We start from the raw sequence: 25,290 nt of genomic DNA on the forward strand, positions 1-25,290 counted from the left end.
GCTGTTTGTTAGGAGCGGTTTTAACATCCGTACCCTGGGGTGTTCTGCAGTTTCGTCGTATGTGTCCTTCAGCACCGCAGTTCCAGCACTTTACGGTCGGTTTCTTGTCACCAATATTCCGTCTCAAGGCGTTCAGTTGTCTAGTTAAATCGTCTAAACGAGCAGTGACTTGATCCCCTGGCTCCTGGACCTGAGCAGCTCTGACTGGATGGCGGTCTCGACGGGTGGCTTGCTGGGCTGCCTCGAATTTCATGGCGTACACTAAAGCGCTTTTCAGATCTTTAACATCCGCCATTCGCAGTGCTTTCTGTATTTCAGGGTTCCGGATGCCATTGATGAAATATTGCAGGGACAGGATTTCCCTTGTTTCTGTCGGGCACTCCGAAAAGGCGTTATGTGACAGCCTTTCAATATCCGTGGCGAGCTCCTGAAGTATTTCGGTGAGCTTCTGTTGACGGGATTTTAATTGGAGCCTGCTGTAGTCTTTTAAACATTTGTCCCCGAAGCGCAGCTCCAAGGCGCCGAACAGAGCTTCGAAATCTAACTTTTTGTTTTGGGGAAGAGTCTGAAGGATATCCGCTGCGTCGGCTCTTAAAGAAGCGGCGAGATGACAGGCCTTAGCTTGGGAATCTCATCCATTCGCATCCGCCACGATAGAAAATTGTGTCTTATACACCTGCCAGGAGGTCTTCCCATCATATGTCGATAGCTTCAGAGAGGGACGAGCAGGCATGGGTAGAAATTTTAAACCATCCGAAGTGCTCCCTGCCGTCGCTACGAATTTCTTTAAAGTGTCAACTTCTTTGGCCACGACAGCAGAAATTCTGTCTTCGATTTTTTGTTCAATATGTCCTTGGACGGCAGAAACTCTGCCTTCAATTTGTTGTTCAATATGTCCTTGGACGGCAGAAACTCTTTCTTCAATTTGTTGTTGGAAGGCCGAAACTCTTCCTTCGACTCGTCGCTCCTCAGCCGACACTATATCTTCTATTTCATCTTTGACAGAAGAAACCTTTTCTTCAATTTGCCCAACTTTATTTTCAACCACATCTATTCTACCTTCCATGGCATCGCATTTGGTTTCTATTATGCAGGCAATTTCTCTTTTCATTTCGTATTGACTTTCTTTAATCTTTACTTGTAAGGCTTTTATTTCGTCTTTAAAAGTTAATTGACCAGCTTGAATGGCCTTCATCTCTTCCTTAACGGATTCTTGGCCCAATTTCATCTCGCCTTTAATTTCTTCTTTAACGGAGTTGACGGCTCCTTCCATCTTTTCTTGGAAAGCAGCAAATTCAGTCATCATTTGCCTGAATTGTTCTTCTATCGCTCTTGTTATTGGCATTCAAATCCCACTTCTGACACCAAAAATTGTTGCGTGCGTACGGGTTCGTTATGAAATGAATGCACAAGTCCGAGGAAAAATGAACAAAAATTTATTATTATCACAACAAAAATGCTTAAATTTTCTCAAATTATCATGCAGTATTACAATATCTCACAGTAGTTACTTTTAACTACTCAAATGTCTAATAGAACGTAATTCAAAACAGCTAAAGAACGCTAATCCGGGAATTGGCTACAATCAACAAGAGCAGTTTTCTAAACAACAACAAACTAAGCAACTACTACAAACTGACATGTTTTTCCTCCTTTTATAAGATTTTAAGATCACGCGCTAGAAATTTTCCAGTACTTTCTCGAAATCAAAAAGAGATATTTATTTATTTAACGCACGCGCTCTTGTATTTTCAATTTTCTGGCTTAGCTTTCTTTTAATATTCGTCACGCGCCGCACTGCGCGAGAAATAAAACCATTTAATTTATAATTGAACTAACATTAGCTTTTTAAATACCAAATTCGTAACAATATTAAAAATAATACTAAGTGGAAATAGGGGGTGCTGCAGTTCTACAGTGCTTATTACGAACCCCCACTGGTTGAGCCAAATATTTTCGGATGATGGTAACATTGGCTTCTGCATCGATGGACGCAAGTATCTCCATTTGTGTGTCCCGTGATAAAGAAACTATTAATACCGCCACTCATTGCACAAATATGAAGCGCTTTGACAAGGGTTACACAATATCTGGCAACCTGCGCTCCACGAGATGGCCACTAATTTGTTTTTTGCGTCCTTCCTAAGAAGCGATCTTATTTTACATGCCTTGGGGTGTTCTGCTACTCCCTCGTACGTGGCTTTCACCACCGCTATTCTAGCGCTTCGGAATCAGTTTGTTGCCACTCGCATTCCGCTTCAAAGCATTGAGTTACATGGTTTAAATTTCATGTTCTTTGCACTTAAACCATAAAATTCAGTTCAGTAGCAATGTCGTAAAATAATTTTAAAATGAGTGTATCTTTAGAATTTCCGATGCACAGTTCTGCGCCCGCTGGAGTTAAAAAAGTTTTTTTTTTTTTTTCCTTTCCCCGCCGTAGAGTGTTGCCATTGATCTCTTTTAAATCGTTGAGTTTGTTACTCAAAAATTCGATAAAGTTTTATAAAATATGAAATCGATCATAAAACAAATTCCAAATTTCAAATTGGATCTTCCACATGCTCATATTCGTAGTAGGATTACGTCATTCAAAATTCGATGGCGCTAGGTTGTTTTATCACAATGCCAGAAATATACCTACATTTATGCAGATTTTGCAGATTTTTCAGTATTTAATTTCTTCAGATATAATGCAGGACTCTAACATTTGGTCAAAAGTGAAACGGACGTTTATAAGGAACCAACGGAAAATCGCAAAACGAAAACAATAGTCCTTCAGGGACAAAGCTCCTTTAGACTAAAAATTTAAGACTGACAAAAGACTAACAAAATGAACATAACGCTATATATTTGCGCAAACTGAATTTACGTTCTTGCCAACCCAATAAGTTCTCATCTGCCAGTCTAAAAGACTTTTGATTAATTAAGATATGGACTCAAAAGAAATATAAATTAATCTCACTTGCCACTTAAAAGATTTCAAAACGTTGATCTAGAAAATACTGTAGATATTTTGATTGTACATCTCATCTTTGTTTCCGTTATTGATTTGTACTTTATATCTTTTGCAAATATTTCATCTAAAGCTCCGTAACAATATTAAAATCTCACGTTACAAAGGTAGTATTTTTGAAGCCTATGTTTATTTATTTCTGGAAGCGTAACTCTTATCTCTTAACAAGCAAAAGGATCCGCAGTACAGAGCTAAAATGAATGATCAGTGTATCTAATGTCGGGGTTGCACGTGTGTAGTTGACTGTTGTGTGTTGAAATTAAAAGTGCACTTAAATGCTATCTCGATCACAACCTCTCAGAAGAAAGCTTTACTCAATGACTGCTTAAGAAGCGGTGATAAGAAAGTTGCTTTGATTTCCAACGCCATAGAACTTTCCGCGTAGGATTTGCAGACCATTTACGAAATCATCGTATCGGAGAGTTAAACATCTTCAAAATGCGCAATTGCAGTCGCTGCTTGGCTTGAAATCCAGTGTAGTAGGATTAAGTACAGTTGGTTGTTAAATATGTTATATAAAATGATATGAGACTTTAACGCAAAAAGTGCTAAGCACCGAAGTTAAGATATGTATTTATAAGACTGCAATTTAATGTAAAAAACTTAGTGCATTGATGAACAATGCATTAGTTGGAAGTTTCATTAAGTTAGTTTAATATTCCTTTTTTTATTGCTTCCAGGTTATGCATACACAAACATGATGAAGTTGATTCAGAAATGAAACAACAAAAATCAGCGTTATATTTTCAAATTTTCACATAACTAATTTCAATGGTTTTACCGAACCACCAACCTCAGCTGCAAAAGCTCAAATCAGCTTTTGCAGCTGAGGATGTTGGTTCGGTAAAACCATCGAAACTAATCCTGTAAAAATTTGAAAATATAACGCTGATATTTGTTGTTTGATTTCTGAATTAGTATTTGTTCGGCGTGTTATTGTGCCTTAATGGTGAAGTTGCTTGAAACATGGCTTTGGATTAATGACTGTTGAAACTTTCTGTAAAATAATATCAGTAATAGAATTAAAATTACATAAAATTTAACTCAAAATGAAATTAGCTATTTCACAATTTAACTGATTTCTTAACTTATCATCAACAGTTGGTTATAATTAATCTTCCGACTAAAAACATATTACATATAGACGTATCAAAATATCACTTATCGTTTTCAGCAAAGCCTCTTTTTTGAGTGCTTTGTAAATTTCTAAAACAATTTTTTTCAATGAATAAATTCTTTTGTCAGTTTCTTTCTATACTACTATTACTGTGCAACATATAATAAAAAGAACCAAAGTTTAATAACGATTTCATAAAATTAGAAAAACATTCGAGCAACACGGATATAGATGCAAATATTGATGTTTCAGACCCCAAAAGTTTCCTAGAGAAGAGTTTCTCATTGGCTTGGCTCCATTTTATCGGACCGATTGTTGAATCAAGACCTTTTATCTAACAAACTGAGTTCTGAAAACGAAGAATAGAAAGAAATAAATGAAAATATAATATCTTACCACATAATAACCTGGATTCGAGGGAAATGTCCTCACTAGCACAGCTAATGAACTTGTAAGATAGGCAGCAAACCCTGCCCCTTCCACAGCACGGACAGCCATACATAACCAAAAGAAAATTGGACCTCCTGGACTTTTTTCGAGACATCTGTGGCAAATTTAAAAAAGAAAGTCATATGTAAGTGGAAAACTGCAAAAATGTTAGTGAGCCGACAGAACTGCTTTTATATTACTACATTTCATAATCACCCAACACTATTACTTCTGCACACTAGAAAACTAATATTATTACTGTCACCAAACACAGGCATGAATGCATTTTGTGCCAGTAGCATGAGATTGTCGATTCATTCTATATGATAGCATCTCTTCAGGCCAGAGAACCAAATGCAAAAGAAAGAATACGTACGAGTAGGTTGTAAGGTTTATGTTAATTTTTCTAACAGTTAATCTAACAATTAGTTAAAAGTTACTTTCCTATCTTCCTGAATTTCAGCTTACAACTTCTGGCCAGAACGTATTTTCAAAATCACGTTTGAATGCAAATGAGAAGTATTTAACTATGAAGCTCCACTGACTTCGTTAAGGAGCCAGAGATACTAACCAGCGCGCGTTCGCCATTTTAAGCTACTCTCTCTCTCTTAAGCTATTATTATGCTCGGCTGTACTTTAGGCCTTTGATAGCTTCGAAGTTAGTTAGCATTGAGGGACCAACTCTGTTAGAATCTTGATAGCTTCGGCTATATCTTTTTAGTTAAGTTAGTTAAGTTTTGAGGCTCAATGGCGCAGTGGCTAGCGTATCACGCAGCAGCATCACAGGTCACTGTTCGATCCCCGGGCTGGGCAAGGTCGACTCAGCCTTTCAGACCTTGATTTTCATCACTTGGGTCGATAAAGTGACTACCAAGTTCGCTTGGGGACTAAACTATGGGGGGTCCTGCGACACTTGTTCAGGGCATATTTTTACGCAGCCCGGGCCAAAGAATCTCCTTAGAGATTCTTTGGCCCGGGTCCACGGTCAAGAAAATAGACTTCGGGCACTGGTGGCCTTGGCACACTAGGCCTGTTGCGCCACTGAATTTAGTTTAGAGTCATTTCCAGCCTATGCTAGTCAGTATACCAAAGCTCATAATGCAAGATGACAATATTTAAATCCTGATTTAAATATTAAGAGAATATAGGAACTATATATTATACAATGTGAAAAAGAAAATATAGTACCAGTGAAAGGCCACTGAGTTAAGTTCAGTTTTAGTTTTTAGTTTTCTGAGTTCAAGCCCGAGTGGAGGCTTTATTAAAAAAAAAAAATAGGATTTGCATTTTATTTATTTTTTTTTAATTTTTTTTTTTTTTATTATTTATTTATTTTTTTTTTTTACAGATGAATTTTGCAGCTCTTATATACTTTTTCTCTTTAAGCAGAACACTTCTTATCGAATAAGACTTTTTACAGCGTTTATAAACGATTCACAAATGGGAAATAGACTGCTTTGTGACATTCTCCTTTTAACGTTGCGGGCATGGCCTTTTTCACTTCCTTATCTGAAGAGAGCCTTTCGCCGCACAATGCCTTTGAAATATTGAGACAATTCTTTGTTTGTACCAAGCTCAACTTCTATCCGTATATCTTTTGGAGGCGTAATGGTTGGTTAGGCTTAGTTTATTAGGTAAAACACATGAGGGCTATGTGCCTAAGGGGGAGGATGCCTTCGTGGAGGACTTTCTAAGGTAAACTGGTTCGTATACACGCTACACATAGAGAAAAACACGCAAATGCCCATGCAGCCAGCCTGTTAGCCGGGTTCGAACCCCGGATCGAACTACCAATATTCAACGACTTTACCGTTCGGCCGCTGGTGGGCCTAGGGAGACGTAGTGAAAAAGGAGCAATCAAATAGTCACAGCTAAAAATAATGGCAACAGATATAGCGGTGGAATATAAGGAAATAATAAACTAAAAAAAGACCGTATTTGAATTGCATTAAAAATAATTGCATTTGAAGTGCTAGTTATGCGCATAAAGTTATGACCAATATTAAGAAATTGTGGTATGAAACGTTAAATTCATGTTCATAAATTTTAAAAAATTGCATGTTAAATATTCCTTAGCCCTAGTTCTGCTCATATATATATTTTTAAAAGGTGTGTTGACGTTTTTCTTGGAGTGATTCTGTTCCATTCGAATTTTTAACTTAATTTTTTATTAAGTTTTTTAATCTGGTTTTTTAATCCAGTTTTTTAATCTGGATGGAGGTTCTCAAAATAACGTGATTCCTCTAAATGCTCTCGAATAGGGCTCAAGATTTAAGAAATGTTTGTCGAGTTCAATAATAATTGAACAGTAGAATTAAATAAGTAAACATTGTTTGTACCTTGTGAAACCTACAGTCTATTTCAAATAAAGAATTTCGATATTTATGTTGTGGTAATCAGGGGCAGGTTGAGCTGATGACTCCATATAATAATTAGTAGCCGACTAAGTTGCTATTTGTTTAGTACATTTGTTGAGGTTGCGTATTACCTACTGCATTTTCGAACGCAAAATGTATTTGTTACAAATTTATGAGAAGCTCTATTACAGTATGTAATAACATGGAAAACACAGAACAATTTTGTAGGGAAAGTTATTGTCCTCGCTATGTGAGGATCCTGCTAATGGCTAGTCTCTCTGGTCAAGAGTTCCAGAGCATTCTGGAGTGTTGTTCCGTTGGAAACAATCTGCAGACTGAAATAGTCATGCCTCCTTAATTTTTCAGTAGTATTTTACATCCTCTGATTCGTTATGTCTGGAACGATATTGGAAAAACGAGATCATTGGTTCATTAGCCTTCCTGAAATCGAGAGGCTTTGACGACAGACGCAGTGCAGAACGCTAAAATCTGTTGACACTGGTCGTGAAGTTACGTCTCTTGCACAGTCACCCGGAACGAATAATTGCATCTGCGATATCAGACCATGTCGTCTCCCACATCGTAACAGCTTGAACACGGTGACTTGTGGGGGGACCGAACACACGATTTTCTCATCTCTGTGTGGTCCGACGCAATGTTATCTAAATTTCATTCGTCAAGAAATAGGAAATTCGAGTTTTAAATATTCTATTTCTTTAAATTATAAGCTAAATTTGTGTTTTTGTAGGAAATGTACTGGAAGTTCTTTAAGAAACTGTAATGAATTTTATAGATGATGGCCCGTTTGGGAATGAAACCGGAAGAGATAAATTAAGATCTCAGTTTTTTTGTTGTCTAGGTAAACCAAATTTGAAAACTCTCAGCATATGAGTCGTTAGCATAGACATAAAGCTAGTAGCACTGTTAAATTTTTTGAATCACGTTAAACTTAATATGGCGCCACGCTTTTCACTTTCCGTCTATAACTTTCCGCTTTGTGTCCCAACTGATATACCCCTATATTTAATATTATATTTATATTTATTTATTTATTTAAATTTTTCTAAGAGAATTTTTTAATTTTTTGAGAATTACAACATAGCAGGAACTAAGAAGATATTACTTATGTATATATACATGTTTCCGTTTTTCTATTATATGAATGTAAATATACACTTAATTACTTTTGTATCTCTTATGTATAATTTTAAAGAAGAGTTTTTTTTTAATTGTAGCGAAAACCTAGGGAAATTTTATAAAAAAGAAAAAAAAGAAAAGTAAAATTTAAAAAAAAAAAACTTAATCTTGTAGCTTTTCTCCTAAAAGAGATTCTGCAATTAAAAGTAATAATTTTTGCTTTACTCACAGAACATAAATGCGGGCATAGTATAATTTAAAACATTAATATTTTAATAAAAATCCAGCTATGAGGTTAAAGAAATTAGTGATGAAATTTTATCCCAGAAATAAAACATATATCTTTAAGGTTCAAGTACGTGACCCTAAAATTCGAAGTTACATATTCTCTTTGTTACCTACCAATAAGGGTATATTTTAAAATATACAGTTTTGCTTGACAATCAATCGCTTATATTGAAAAACGTAATAAATATTACAGGACTGTTATGATTCTTTCGTTACAGTTTCTCGCTATTTTAAATTAGTTTAATAGAATATTAGTATATTCACAAATTACTAGAAACGCAGAGATTAAGCGGTCCCAGAGATTCATAATGTGCATTATGAACTTAATAATCTAAAAATTACTAATAAGCGTTACCGTTACTGTCACAATTAAGAACCAACTTTACAAAAATGAATTTAGTAAATATCTCAAGAATATCCCATCTTTGATTGCTGGGGCCCACCAGCGGCCGAGCGGTAAAGTCGCTGAACACTGGTAGTTCGGTCCGAGGTTCGAATTCCGCGAACGGGCTGGCTGCATGGGCGTTTTCGAGGTTTTTCCCATGTGTAACGTGTATACGAGCCAGTTTCCCTTATAAAGTCCTCCACGAAGGCATCCCTCCCTTTAGGCAGATAGCCCTCGAGGCTTTGCCATAATCACACATACACATACACATATACACGCTTTGATTGCGGTGCCGTCTGGTGGCAGTAAATGCAAATGATTTCCGAACTTAAACGTAAGCGCAAATTTACCGCCGTAGTATAAACCAGTGCTTCTCAACCTTTTTTGGTCCGCGGACCGGTAAAACTTACGGACCGGTGGTTTTTCGCCCCCTCTTCCCCCCCAAAAAAAACTTTACAAGGTATTCAAGAATTACTACATAAGTCAATTGTAATATACTTATTACCATTTGCCTACAATCATATTTAAATATAAAGATAAGTAAATATTGTAATTATTACATATCAGAATAATTATCATTTATGAGTAAATAAACCTTTGAGAAAAATCATACAATATTACAAAAAAAAAAAAAAAAAAAAAAAAAAAAAAAAAAAAAAAAAAAGTCACAAAAAACCCCCTTGCATATAAAAACGGATCAGTGACGGTCCCTGGACAAGCGAATGAAGACCCCTTATCTACTATACGAAGCGCCACTTGTCAACCTCTTTTCGTCCTCAAGTGGCAACAACTGAAATAATCGGAATTCATAATAATGCTTTCGTTGAAAAGAACATTTCTACAAACAAAATTCAAATTTTGGACAAGTTTCTTCTGATTGTGGCCAAAGGATAAAACCATATTTCAAATAGTCTGTAATAGAGTGCCTTACAAAGCTTTTTTCTTTTTTTGGCAGATTGTGGATAGATATTCAGATAGATATTCAGCGTTCAAGTAATCAGCGATACTTAAGGCAGACAGGGGCACACTAATTGGTGTACTAAGTGTGTAGCAACCCAATTTATGAAAGGCGATTAGGTACATAGTTGCCAGTTTGTTATATTTTTCATCATCAATCATATTATTTTCTAAACTAGTAAACTATTGTTATTGTAATGTATGTGCTGCTGTAATCTCGGTTGTTGGCCAATGACACTTTGGGTTTTGGACAGATAACTGGATAATTCGCGGACTGGCAATTATTTCTTGCGGACCGGCGGTTGAGAAACACTGGTATAAACTATCATCTGTCTGCGAAAGCGTTGCGAAGGTTTTTCTTCCTAACGAGGCAACGTACACTGTCTGAACTATTCAAAACGACACTTAACATTCACTGTTCACAGTTTGCCCTTGGCGATGTGGACATTCGTAACGACAGTGAATACGAAATCACCTATACTTTCGGACAGAATGAGCTTTGTCTATCATTTGAGTATTATCATCTTTGAAATGTTTCAATCATAGACATACTGAGGTTACATAGACTAAACATTTTATTATTACCCAAATGCCGGAATATTATATGTGTCTCATTACCTCTTCTCACAAGTTTGATATGTACAAAAACATTTTTCTCATACACCAAGATAAAACGTGCTAGGTCTTTCCGCTGGTTGTAATCAAATACCGAAGGCCATGGTTGTCTAACTACAGATTCAAACACCTTGATGAAGAATCTTCATAAAATCCAGTACAGGGTTGCCACTCCTGTCGTCAAGAAAGAGAAATAGAAGCAGGTTCAAAAGTTTTCGCTCAGTCTTCTAACAGGAACTAGAACTACTAGTGCTTAATGAAGATGTCTTCGTTGCTGTTAAGAATTCTAAATGCCGTATACAAAGTCCAACATACGGACTCGTTGGCATAGGGAAGATTTAAAAGTTTTCCATCAATCTTAGTAACTGACAGGAACTGGAACTGCTAGTGCTTAATGAAGATGTCTTCGTTGCTGTCACGAATTCTAAATGTCGTACAAAATCCGACATACGGACTTGTCGGCATAGAGCAGATTTAAATTTTTCCATCAATGGCATCAGTGCTGACGTTAAATTAAGAAGCGGGATTCTTCACATGTTTTATTATGAAAAAGTATAAAATGCTCAAGCTTAAAGAATAAAAAAAAAATTTAAAAAAGGTTGCTGGGGATCCGAAGGTTTGGATTGCAGATCATTCCGGATACTGGACGTCCGGATCTCGGACTTTGTACTGCAGTATGCTCCTGCTATAATAGTGCAGCTCTTGTCACAGAGATACGATATTCTGCAGCATATGAGCATAATTGTGTGAGTTTATCAGATCCAGTCAAAAGCTCGGAAAACGTGATTCAAAATTTGAAATACATTGAATGGTCTTTGGATTCTTCCAATCAGAGTCATTCATCAGATACTGTATAGAAATTCTGAACTGAAAAGGCAAGGTTTATTTCTGAGCAATAATATTCAAAGGAACCACAGTCGATATAAGGGTTTTTGTAACATGTTACAAGTATTTATTAGGACGTTATAATATATCAATAAAAAAAGGTGACCTGCGAGTCAAAGCGGCAAGGAAATATCAACAAAATGTTGATGATATGGTCATATCAGTACATTCTTGTACACATGTACACATCTCACCATTCCTCATTAAAAGAGAACAAGGGAATAGAAAGTACGAAATGTAGCTTAGTTAGTTAATCGTAAACTAATATGAAATTCTATTGCCCCATCATACTTCTTGGGAGTAATTTATTGTAGTTCTTACTAATTTTAATAGTTATCAGTTTTCTTTTAAAATTATCCTTACTTTAAATGGTTACGGAAAATTTTGAATATAATGAAATATTTAAGAAATTTAGTTATTTTAATTTATAAAATAGCCAGTCGCTACTTTAGCGTTAAAATAGAAAAACTACAGATTTTATTTATGAAACTTACATGGAAATTTAATCTAATTTTCATAGTATTATAAGGTAGAAGTTGAAAATATATTAAACACCAGGCTGTAAAACAGAAACATATAGTAAATTATCATACATATTAAGTTATTATACAGAGGGTTTTCATTAATATGCGGGGATTAGAATTTCAATTTTCTATTTGTACTTACCCAAATAATATCGTTGAGCCTCCAGTTAAAAATAAGCCAGCCACAACTACAAATTTAGCTCCTATTCTTGTAAGCTGAAAAATAAATAAATAAATAAAGTAAAAGAGCGAAGAATACTTCATCCGTCAGTAGAAGACCTTCGTCGTTGTTTGAGTAACATTATGACTAATAAAAGGCATGCGAGTATGTTCAAAATATCAGATTGCAGTAAAATAATTTTTAAAAAAAGAAAGAAAGAAAAAAGTCTGAAAGCTTTCAGATTTTATGTTACGCCCAAAGGGACTTTTTTTAACGATTTTTGTATTACCTTTATTTATTAACTACCGTGCTCTTCGCACTTAAACCACATAAAATTCACTTTAACAAAATTATCAGAAAATATTTAAAAACAGCATATCTTTAGAATTTCCGATAGACAGTCTCGCGCACTGAAGATAAAAATATTTTTTTCCGTAGCTTTGCCATTACTCGTTTTGAAATCATTGAGTATGTTACTCAAAAACTGGTTAAAGTTTTACAAGATATGAAATAGATAATAAAACAAACTCAAAATTCAAACTTACAGGTCCCCATGTTCGGGTGGAGGATTACGTTATTCAAAATCTGATGGCTCTAGGTACTGTCGTGTTTTTATAATGACAGAAACATACATACATTCATGCGGATTCTTCATTATCTAATTTCCTTAAATATATACAGGGTGACAATATTTGGTGGCTGCAATAGCGTGCTTTTAATGATTCAAAGTAAAATTCCGTTTTGAGACTAACAGCCCTTTTGGACTAGCGCGTTTTGGGCTAAAAAAAAAAAAAGAAAAAGAAAAAAAAGAAAAAGAAAAAGAAAAAACTGAAATGTTAAAAATTTCATGACTTCTAACTCATGACAAATTTTATAACAATGAATACTTTAATAACAATAAATTTTTTCTATAAATAGCCATCCACAGTTTTGAGAAAAATTGCTTCATGCCATTTCGCTTTTTTACGAAAGAATTGCTTTAGTATCGATCTTCTTTTACGAGCCAAATAAGTGTATCACTTCTAAGAAAAAGGTGACAGGATAAGGAGTTTGACAATAGATTTGAAAGATGTTTTGAGTTCTTAAAAAGAACTGTACCTAATGGATATAAAAACATGCTATAGTATATGTATTTCAAGTCTTTCATATCAGTTATAGCAAAATACATTCTTCTTGGCTTCGTGGCAGATAGAAAAATTTTATGTAAATTATATGCAGATACATGTAGCCTTCATTTCTGAATAGTTTGGCAAGATAAAAAACACTGATGTCTTTAAAAAAAATTAGACGCGAAAGAAATTTTTCCCCTGACCATTGATATCTTTTATATCAATTCCGAGATTTTTCATATCAATATCTGACAACTTTTTCCAACTTTCTTCGTGATTTATGCTCACGTTGTCATTCAGTCGGGCAACAAATTAATGTATCTGAGTTAAGGTTCCACCTGAAATTATGATTTCTCACAAAAGCTGAGAAATAACGGAACTGAGCTGAGGTGAGTGGCAAGTTGAATTAAACTCCTTCAGTCTTACTTAATCATTTCTTCATACACAGTTTGTGAGTCAAATTTGAGGACTCACTATTTTCTGTTTTGTGTGATGTTTATTACCTTATTAATTAAGAATTAAATAAATGTTGGTACTCACAATTAAATAAAATGAATGAGCTTTCCAATTCAATTTCAATGCATAGCTTTTCTATGTTTGGATGCATGCTGCTAAGAAGGAGCACAAACAGGGAAGGTTCCTTACGCCCCCCCCCCCGTTATTAAAGCATGGAGGTATGTATTAAAGGTTCTTTATGCCTCCGTCTGAACCAAGGAGGTTAGCCATAGACGTAATGTAAACCAGTTTGCTATTACGCCGCTGGAAAGAGGAGGGAAAATTCGCCAAGGAATTTGGCGACGGAACCTGCCGGCGAGAATTTCTCCCTCCTCGATGTGTACAGGAAATTGTTAAGAAGTGTTAAGAACAAAACGTTCTAAGACAAAACGTTTCTCTCAAAATAACCAATCAATTAATTAATTTACTTGCGCGAAAACATACTTTATTTTCCTTTAAAGTTTAAAGAAATTAAAAATGATATTCGTTTTATGGACTCTTGATAAATGTGACTTTCGAACTTCGACTCCGGCTTCGAACTTTGGCGCTTTGGCCACAGATACTTCGCGCATGCGCAGCCGTTTCCCTCTACGTTGGGAAGGAGCCACTCCTGCTGCGGAGAAGTATTCCTTCTTAACAATTTTGGCACAATCACGGTGCTTTAAATCCCGCTTTTGTTCCAAGACTGGAGAAGGAAGTAGATAGGTAAGAAAACATTAATAAATTTCCTAAAAAAAATGTCAGTCTTGGAAGGAAAAGTAATTGACAACTGCCATCTGTAATTTCCAGACTCCGAGATTTTCAGCTAGAGTGTGCAGAGACAGTTTTATTTACGCTGGAGATGTGAATAATGTGCAATGCCCTCGCGTCGGGACTCGAACCTGAACCTCTCGATTACGATCCGAATGTGCTACCTTTACACCACGAAGGCACGCTGGAAACAGGGAGAAAATACCTTATATACACCCTCTTCTAAAGGGCGATGGGAGATTAGAGGACCCAATCTTCAAATCCTGGCGGTGACGAATTATTGTCCACCACCTTTTAGTTCAAGCCCCATTATAGAGAAATATTTTTTTTTTTTCTTAAAATAAAAAGCAGGAGATGTGAAAAATAGGCAATGCCCTTACCGGGACTCGAACCTGGACCTCTCGAATAACTGCCGAGTGTGCTACTGTTACACCACAAAGGCATGCTAGAAGAAGGGAGAAAATATCAATATAGTATACACAGTTAATTTTAATTTTATTTTTTGTCTTTTTGGAAATCTAGGAGAACTAGGACAGGCTTCGAAGACTACTGTGGTCCGCAACCGCAGATTGACAAACACTCCATGAAAGATTTCAGTTTTGACAGCATTTCCAAAATTCGTAAAAATGTAACAAAAGATAAAAGAGAAATTCCAACATTTGACTTTTGTGAAAGCATCCGCATATTTTAACAAGTACAGTAGTGCAGGAGATTGTATGCAGGGAGATTCAACGGCTGTAACGTTATGTTCTTCAAATGCAGATTTCTTATGAATTCATTGCTTAACATTTGTAGACTCATTCGATTAAAAATTATTTTAGGAAATTTTGAAGTTTAAAAACTTTAAATTACGTCATCAAATAAATTCAATAAATGAAGCGAAAAAAATTAGTTTTGATGATCAAAAATAAATCTACATAGAAAAGAGTTGTAAAATAGCGAAAGTTCAGAAATTTGAGTTTAAATCATTGGAGTTTTCACAACTACTGTTCTTGGATGCACAGGACATTTTGAACATGCAGTTTTACATACTACGAAAAGCAGGTATTTATTTTAGTTAACTAAATGTGGCAAAGAACATCATGACCATCTAAGCAGAGATCCTTCATTGGAAGATTTTTTAAGGAAATCTGACTCGTATTTGCGTTTCGGATGAGAGAATCCACGAAGACATGCACAGAACTCATTTGCCGGGATCCCAACACAGGTTGAATTACTATTGCTTAGAAATATTACCAGTTTGACCGCTAGTGGGTACATGTAAAGTATGGAATACACAAGATTTCTGGAAAGAAGTTTAGCTTGGCTAATGTATTTATCTATGGATGATGTTTCTTTATGTGTACGTATGTTTCTTATTCAGAATAAGCTATTGAGTCCTAATACAGAAAACTTTTAAGAGTGATTAGCTTACTCAAATACAGAGGTCCCTACGGGCTTATTTTTCTTTTTAAGTAGAGTCCTTCAAATTGAAATATATTTATACAGCGCTTTATGTATGACTCAAAATTATGAAATAGAATGTTTTTTGGAATTTCTTTTGTACTGCGACTGTGACTTTTTTACTTCGTCATCTAAGAAACGCCAAGGAGGTTAGAATAGAGGAGCTTGCTGCTAAGTTGTTCTAGTTGTGACTTCTTAATATCAAGCAATGCCTGCGAATGTTAGAGAAATGCGAGAAACTATTTTTCTTGAGAAAAATGCGAATGCAAGAAACAATTTTTTTTTCTTGAGAAAATCCACTTCTTTCTTCCTTATGGCTAATGGCTCCAAGCAAATTTTTTTCCAGGTTGTTTTCACAACAGTCATCATCTATTGTTTGAAATGTTGACATTTTAAGTAACAGTTAATGCTTACCAAAACTTGCTTTTGTCGAACACTCACGTGCTACCATCTTTGAAATGGCTCTGTCACTGAAACACTGAAGGAAGGTTAAGATGAAAACCGCAACTTTTCAATATTCCATCATTGCTTTTTCCAAGTTTAACATGAAGTTTAACCGCTCCTCCGCCAGATTTTTACACAAAAAATCTTCCATATTCATCACGAAATGAAATGTACTAGATGTTTCTGTTCGCTGTACCCAAAAAGTCATGTTGATGTAGTACCGCTATATTTCTAGAGTGCTGCACAGAAGCTTACTTTTCAGTCAGCCTTATGAAAAATACGATTTGAAATTAACTTGTAGAAACATTAGGTATTTTTTGGAAGCAGGAGAAGTGAAAAATGAGCATTGCCTTCGCCGGGAATCGAACCACCAACCTTTTGAATACGTGCCCTGCGCGCAGACAACCACACCACGAAGGTATGCTAGAAAGGCGGGAGGAATGCCTTATAAACTTATTGAATATGAGTAACTCTGAGATACCTAAAGAGTAATTCAGTATTCAAATTCATGAACTGTCTCTTATTAGCACTAGCGTCTAAGCAGGCTTATTTTACTTATATAAATCATCGTTAACGTGTCTGGTAAGAAAACATTTAGACGTTTTATTAATGCTGGTAACAATTAAGATTCATTGGAGCACCTTCAGAGAACTGTCAAATGAACGAGAGTTCAATAATGGTTTGGTTTGAGAAAAAACTGAATTAATCAAGCAGAAAAAGGACAATTTATTTATAAAAAAATATTCTGCATGAAGTATAAGGTATGTTTTATCTCATGTAATGCATGCTTTCATTCTACAAAGGAAATGTGGAAGTAACAAAACATCGGCATTATTTTTTTATCTTGTTCTTTTGCCCTGAACTCTATTTAGAATATATGAGGGATCATATCCAAGGCTGCTTAACAAGTTAGGCAGCAATATTTTATGGATGCACAGCTGAAAACTACCATAAACAGTGAGCGAGTCTATCCTGTGAAACTTAGGCAATGTTGCTTGAGTAGAAATCAGATGTTTTGAATTTACACTAATAAAAATGAGGTAATTATACAAACTATTAGTCTTAAAACTCTGTAGTGTTTATTATGCAACATGTATAGCCTTAGATAACATCCTGTTGCCTACCCATCTCTACCCACTTACAGTTACTCTCTTCTTTCGTAATCCTAAAAGAAACTGTAATTTTAAAGTATCGTAAAAAAAGCAATTTTTTTTAACTTTTATTTTATTTACCATTACCAACCGCTTGCGTGGCCAGCCAACCAAAAAGTTTATTATAATGTATATGCATATATATATATATATATATATATATATATATAATTTCAACGAGTTTAATGTATTTTAATAAGTACAGCTAGTGTAATTGTTAGAATAAATTAGTGTCACTTCTGCATAATGAAACTCAGCAACGTCAAAAACAAACGAGTGCCAAACGATATATCAGCGAGACAGGCCTCTACCTATGATTTTAGATGTATTGGAAGTCTTAAAAAGATTTTATTCTTTCATTGCATTTGTGCTTCATTCTTTTCAGCATGTTACCTTCTCTTATGAAATATACTCCAGATAATATTGTCTAATAGGTAAGCCTGAAGATATAACTTAGGTATAACTGAAGGTGAAAACTTATAAATGAATCTCTTGTAAGTTCTTTTTTTTTTTTTTTTTCCCAACACATCGATTTAAATGTTTGTAAAGATTATTAACTTTGATTCGTATTCTACTTGTGTTCTATCTGAATTAAGCAAACTCTCTAACTTGTTAAATAAAGACTTTATAGTTATTATAACTTACGATTCTTTAATATAACTGTGCTAAATAGAATATAAATGTGTTTTATTTTGAGCAGGGACAACAAATTTCTTTTAAATATTTGAGTCTTCTCATTTAATTTAACATAAATATCTCAAGTTTTGTCGAGAAGAAACATATTCCTTTTAAATAACTGAGTTTTTCAATAAAAAATTCATTAAATTCGTGCGAAATAAATAAATAATAATAATAATAATAATAATAAAAAGGATTAAAAATTTGGGCTTTAGGGAGCAAATGTTCAGGAGACGAACTAGTATGTGTGTTTAAAATATTAATGGTGGCTGCCACATTTTCGCGCAGTGGGAGGAACATACATACATACATGTTTGGTTTATAATATATACATGTGTCGTTATATGATTGTGGCAAAGCACACTGGAAGGTATACCTACTTATAGAGAGGTATACCTTCGTAGAGACAAACCTAGGTCGAGCCACCAGTGTTCAACAACGTTACCTCTTTGCTGCCGGTGGGCCCCAGATATACATACAGAGGTACTTCCTTGTTAACACTTTCCGGCACGCTACCTTTTAAAATCAGAGTTTTGATTTAAAAAAAAAAAAAAAAAAGTAAGCAGTTTACTTAGGCCTAGAGGAATACACAAGTAAAATTTTGTGAAGATAGCACTTATCTTTTTAATTCTGTGGATGTGCCCAAAGTGGCACACTGATTGAATAGAGCTTCGAAAAGAGTGCTGAAACGATCATTGTTGGCAATGAACTGACCGATGAGATGCGGGAAAACAAAGACTACAGACTCTCAGTTGTCCTACATTATCGGTGAGCCCGGTCTGGGCACACCTAGGGTTCGTCGTTTGATTTTAGACAAGATTTCAAGGTAAAAATTTAAAACTAATATAGAATAAGGAGATTAGAATACAGCCAAAAAATAATATAGACATTTCTTTTCAAACAATTCCTTTTATACCCTAAAAAAAATCTGGAAGATTTCTTTGAAAAATGAGGGTCTTAAAAAACTAAACATGGCTAAAATATATGGACTGGTTTGTGTTGAGCTGCTATCTACTACAAATAAAGAAGGTTCAGAGTAACCTATAAAATCCTTTTTCATTCAATTTTTCTGTGCGTACAGAAGGAAATTTTTAAGTGTGTCCAGACCGGACACACTGTGCCGCAAAGGGTTAAAGCAATAACCTAGGTCAGTTTCTAAAATCGAAATATTAGTTATCAGAATTGGTAAATTTAATCAGGGAATTTTTAATATGCAAATTGTTTGATTTTCAGACCGTTTCAGTTATGAAACTTTCCGCGTGATAATCATCGATTCAATGTTTTTCTGTTTTTAAATGTTTACCATTTTCAATTTAAGTAGTTTAATTAAGTAAGTACCATTTTAGTAAATTGGAAAAGAAACATATTTTTAAAACGTGTAACATATCTGATTTTCACTCTCACTTTAAACTGCGTGATATCATTCTTCGCGTGATATCGTTCTTTCGGATTTTTTTCCATCTAAAATGCTGGCCATTTTTAACTTTCGGTCATGTAGAAAATAAGCAGTAGTTTCTTCACGATATCGTTCTTTCTTTCGTATTGTTCATTATTTTTATCCTTCTAAAATGCAAACTTTATTTTTAACTTATCATCACCTGAAGATAAGCAGTGGTCTTTTTCTTCTTTTAAGAATTGTTTCGTAAGCACAGGATTTTACATACTGAACAAAAGTGCAAAAATGGTGATTAATTTATTGTAAGGTGAAGCAATTCAAGAAGCAAGTGAGAAATTGCAGGGATTGAGGAGGGGGGATCTTTGTGCCTGTAATTTGTTTTCCAGTCCCAGGATTCCTTTTCTTACTTTTTGTATTTCACATACTTCTATGCTGAGGAACTAAATCCATCAGATAGTGGAACAAGTTAAGCAGCGACCTTCTGATATTAAGAAGGTTTTCCAGTTGGCCGTGGTTAAACATGGAGGAAAGTCAGAAAGTACCAATATTTGTTTCTATAATAGTAGCACCTGCCGAATTATGACCTCTACAAGGATAAATAAATGTTATTTTTTCCTATATATTGCGGTTTTCATTTTTTAAAGGTTGCCATAATTTTCTCTAGTTTTCGCCAAATTAATTTAAGTCGAAAATTTTGCCGAAACGTTTGCGGTGATCACTTTAACGAGAAAGTACCCATATAAATTCTTTATTACTTAATAATGTTGCGTGAGTACGGTTTCGTAATGAATTGAATGCACAAGTGCGATGAAAAGTCAATAAAATTTATTCTTATCCCAAGAATAAATACAAAATGCTTAAATTTCCTCCGAGATAAACGTACAATATCGCAATCTCTCACAGTAGTTATATTTTAAACTACTTAAACGTTTTGCAGAACACAATTCAAAACAGAGAAAGCTGATCCCATTTCACCGCGAATTCGCTACAGTAAACAACAACAGTTTTCTAAACAACTGAATTCAGATGCTTTCCTCCAGCTTTTATAAGCTTCTTAAATCATGCCCGAGAATATTATGGTAATTTTTATTTCTTGAGTTTTCTGGAAAGCAAAAGCAATTACGAGATATCTATTTATTAAATGCGCGTACTCCTCTATTTTAACTTTTACTGTGTAGCTTTCTCTTTAAATAAGTCTCGTGCTGCATTACACGGGGATATAAAACAATTTTAATTAGTTCTACTAAAAATAGCTAAATAAATACAAGATCCGTAACATTAATAAAGATTTCATACGCATTCTTTCTTGCTGTTCTTTTTAAATTCCAAATGGCTTAAGATTTTGCCATAGAAAATATTATAAGTTGTTATTACGTATAAGTAGATAAACGCATGAAAGTAAATACTGTAAATTAGTTAAGATCTTTTGTTAATACGAAGAAAAAGGTCACTTGAACTTAAATAATTGAAGTTTGTTTTACTTCTGAAAGTATAGTCTGAGGGAGGCGGTTATTTATAAATTCGATAAATACATTATCAGGAAATCAATAAGAATATATCTGAAAACCAAGACCATAAAAAAATTATGTGTAATCTGCTTTTGTTGAACTCTGGTTTAATCAAATCCATAACCTTAAAACATGAAGATTTTTGTTTAATTAAAAAATACCAGGTACAAACGCACGCAATATGTATTATTTAAGTTTCGAATATATTTTTCGAAGCAAACGTTATTTACGTAGTATTAATAACAGAGTTTTATTTGATTAAACTCTATCCCTTAAAATCTGATTTCTGAAAATATAAATACTCCTGTCGAAGTAGTTTGCTGACATAAATGAACTATAGGAAAGATATTAAATTTATATTGCGCTGAAAATTCTGATTCTGCTGTCAGTGACAGCTGCTAACAGCGAAGGTCTAGCATATCAGACAATAGTTTTAATTTTTTTGCACTCTTAGCAACTGAAAACAGCATTGTCAAAATGTATTTTATGTCAGTATAGATTTAAATTTTTGAAACTTTAGCCAGAAGATTCCGCCCACATTAAAACATAGTTTTTGATAAGATTTTCTGAAAATTTAATAGCATATACTACTTCTTGGTATTTTGATATTCAGCTATCATGTTTTTATTAAACATAACAGTCTATTATTTTAAATAAAAACGTGATTATTGAACTCAAAATTTATATTTGTATATATTTATTTTCCTCCTCTACTGTCACGAATTTTTGCAAATGTAAATAATTTTAGTGAAATTATATGTGAAATTGTAGTATTTCCTGTATAATTTAACATGAAATGTTTGAATCAGATGAAATTCTGCCGTAAAAATAAGATTAAAGAAGCAAATCTATTTAACCTCCAGGAAAATGGCTGTCTGGCTAAATTAGCGAGATATCCCCAACCTGACGATGATGTTGGCGACTAATTTTTGTCCCCAAATTTGGCGACATTTTGGTCCGTTCCCTTTATAACTATAATTGTTATTTTAATGGAATAAATGTAATTGACCCCTATATGTAACTGTAACCTTATCCGCTTCCTATTCCTTCCAGTAATTTCGAGAAGTGGAAGGTACTAGAGATTTCTCAGCGGCCGGGCGAAAACTGTATAAGATCGGGAACAGCATTAGCATCTCAGTTGTTAGTTCAGAGTTGACTATAGAGTATTGAGATATTCGTAACAGCTTCGCCTTTTTAGTTGCCACTTGCATTGCATTGTGTTTAACTTCCGTAGTAATTTGAAGTGTAACTACTGATTGTGCTCTGTGATAATGAAAAGAAATAACGAGCATTATTGTGGAAATTTCTAAAAATGTAAAGTGTTTCTTTCGATAAAGTAAATTTTATCAAGCTATCATCGGTTCTATGTGCATTAAATCCATTACAAACCCGTACGCACGCTACAGTATGCATCAGTTACAATCAGGGGCGAAGCCCACGTATGATTTTTGTTGTTGTTTCGGAATATTTTTAACAATAGTAATAATAAGTAATTGGATTTCGCCAAATGTTTAATTCGTTTCTAGAAATAACATGAAAAATGAGCAAATACTTTTCCACTGCTTGGGCTCAAAACTACCTTAGTCTGGTTCTGATTAATAAAACACGGCACCATAAGCACATCATTCATTTTGAAGACCCCTAATACACGTTTGCTTTGCTTTTATAAAAGAAAAGCTAGATAATCAGAAATTGCAGGAGGATTTTAATACCTTTTAAAAACCTTAGACCCTAAGCCCAGGTCATGTAGACCTAAGCAGTAATGAGACATTCATCAAAAGCAAATCAAGAAAACTTCATGTTTATGAAGTTTAGCTTGTATATATAAATATAGGAAGAGAAAATGTTTTGAAATACTTACGCTTTTGCCAACTATGACACTGAAGGTGATTTGAGATAAACTATAGATACCAAATACAAAAGAATACTGTTCTGCGCTGAGTCCTTTCTTCCTTGCCTAAAATAAATAATCTGTGTGAGAATGGCTACACGATAATAAATAATTACCTAGCTGCTTTAATACTGAGGTCAAATATAGAAAGAATTTACAACGTGATTGGCAATCAGGTTCTACTGTGACTATTAACCCAATCTAATATCTTTGCGCACCGAAAAAGCGACTTGACGAAGAAAATTGTATCCTTTTGATAGCAACAAATATGTAAGTAACGTGTAAACTACGGGGGGTGGGTAGTCGTTTTTTCCCTTTACATTGAGAACAGCTTACTAAGACATTCATTCAGATATATAAACTAAACAGAAATTGAAAGAATTTCGAATTCTGTGAACCGAGCTTCGATGAAAAACAGACCAGTGAGGTAAATAATGCAAGCATTTCACTTCATTCTTTAGATAAAAATAGTGCCATCTCCTATCATAAGATAAAAATAAAGCTTTACTCTTAAATGAAATTAAAACTTAATTTAAAGAGTATTTCAGGTTTAAAAGAACGAGCGCATGTTTCTGCATTTTTCTTTCTGTGTATATTGGTATAAACAGAAAATTATTAAAATGTTATTAAAAAGCACGAAAAGAAATGCATAAGTGATTACAATTCATAAATTTCCCCAAAATTTTAAAATTTAATTATAGATATTTTTGCTGCAGCCGATACTTTAGGTTACGTTAGGTTATTTGAATATGGCCAAGAACACAGAGGTTATCTGTTTAAGACAATAAATCCTTCTTTTAGGATCTTTCTAAGGAAAACTGTTTCATATTTACGTTATACATCGTCAAATCCAAGGTCGTGGGGACAAATCATACCCCACCACCTTTTTTGTTCGGTTGCAACTGTAGTCATTAGGTTATTTTGAAGCAGGAGATGTGAAAAATGTGCAATGCCTTATCCGGGGCTCGAACCTGGACCTCTCGAATACGCGCCGAGTGTGCTACCAATTACACCACGAAGGCATTCTGCTAGGAGGGAGAAAATACTTTATGAACTGATTTCATTTTGTGTTACATAATTATTTTCTTAAGTCTACTTGTTTTGAAAAATGTTGTTCTAATAAATAAATAAATTATGAAAATGAACTCGCATAAGTATTCGGAGACTTTGAACAGACAATTCTATTTAATTAAAAATTAACAAAAATCTAACATTTATTATTTCTATGGATATCCGCTAAGCAAACAGCCCTTGTGTGTTTTGCCTGAATTAATGTATCTAACCATTCATAACTAAACTAATTCCATGTATTCAATTAATTTTTTGGTGTAAGAATGTTTTATTTGTTCCATTACCCCGCAAAAATTTCTTTAGAGGTTTCGAAGAAATATCATACTTCATCATTCTTTTCTTCAACTTACTCCAAACATCTTTTATCTGATTTTATGTGCAGAGAATATAGATGAGATTTGGTAACTTCAAGACAGTATAATAATCGCAATCGCACATTTATGACTTCATGTTTAGGATCGTTATCTTGTTATAGAGAGTGTTTATACATTTTTAGAATGATTTCGGGACCGTTTAATTAATGTTTAAAATGGAAAAAGTATTTTTTAAACATTCGATTTGATAGCCTTTTCTCTGGATAATAATTCTACATTGTAATTTCTATGATAAAAGGTCTTTTCAGAAAGTTTCCAGGGATACTGATTTCCATTCTTCTTTCACTACTTTTGAGAGTCCATTAATCGTGTTGGGTTCTCATAGCTCTTAAGCCACAATATCCCATAAATGAAACGTCAGAGGACATCGCAGGAATACGTTGAGAAGAAATACAGAAGAAATATAATTTCTTCTGTTAATGTCGGACGTAAAAGTTTCTACTGCTAACATATTGAGTTGACGTTAAAATATTTTTTCCACTCTTTCTTCGATTCTTTTTCCACTTTCATAAGCCCCTTACTAAAAGTATGTTTGTATTGACGGAACGAAGTTTGTACCATCCCCCCCCCCTCTTCGTTGCGATGATAAATAGACTTCTTACTTTTTTGGGGGAGGGGCAGTCATTTAGGTAATCACATGCTTCGTCTAGGGTCACAATGTATTTCCATTTATCTCCTGCTAAATAATTTTCATGCAAGGTTCTACAAATTGTTCTGCGTCGAGTCGCTTGCCTTGGCAAAACTTGGAGAACGTAAGTTTTCTAACTTTTTTAAGTTATAAAACTTAGTTTATTATTTTATTCATCGTTGCTACAGACGTATTTAAAGACTTTGTAATTGTCAGATTTTAAAGACTCCATTATCAGATTTTTCTTTTATTATCAACGATTTAACGAAAACTTTACTAACATTAGAAACAGCACGTACCTTTTTGGGTATTTGCTTAGAGTCTTCATTCCATGTAGAAGTAATAATTGATGGTTTTACCTTTCCGTTTAAAAATGTTGCTTATTTTGCTATCTACTTGTACCACGCATTTCACAGCATTTTTACTTCCTTGTACGAAGTAAAAAAGAAGTATTGTAATAGCGAAAATTTCAGGCAGCATTTTTC

The 25,290-nt window shown here is 34.3% G+C and overlaps 1 protein-coding gene across 1 annotated transcript in view; it reads right to left on the reverse strand.

The window, feature by feature from the left end:
* LOC118198696 (MFS-type transporter SLC18B1-like) overlaps positions 1 to 25,290 on the reverse strand; it is a 62,261-nt gene that overhangs the window by 33,145 nt on the left and 3,826 nt on the right. The window contains exons 2-4 of the mRNA XM_085814580.1: positions 22,703 to 22,798; positions 11,850 to 11,923; positions 4,527 to 4,674 (exon numbers count right to left, since the gene is read on the reverse strand). Of these exons, the coding sequence (XP_085670706.1) occupies positions 4,527 to 4,674; positions 11,850 to 11,923; positions 22,703 to 22,798 (318 nt within the window). The remainder of the gene's footprint in view (positions 1 to 4,526; positions 4,675 to 11,849; positions 11,924 to 22,702; positions 22,799 to 25,290) is intronic.

The sequence above is a fragment of the Stegodyphus dumicola genome, chromosome 4, assembly GCF_044657685.1.
Source record: "Stegodyphus dumicola isolate Sdum_Otavi_A_Nest chromosome 4, ASM4465768v1".
Lineage (NCBI taxonomy): Eukaryota > Metazoa > Arthropoda > Arachnida > Araneae > Eresidae > Stegodyphus > Stegodyphus dumicola.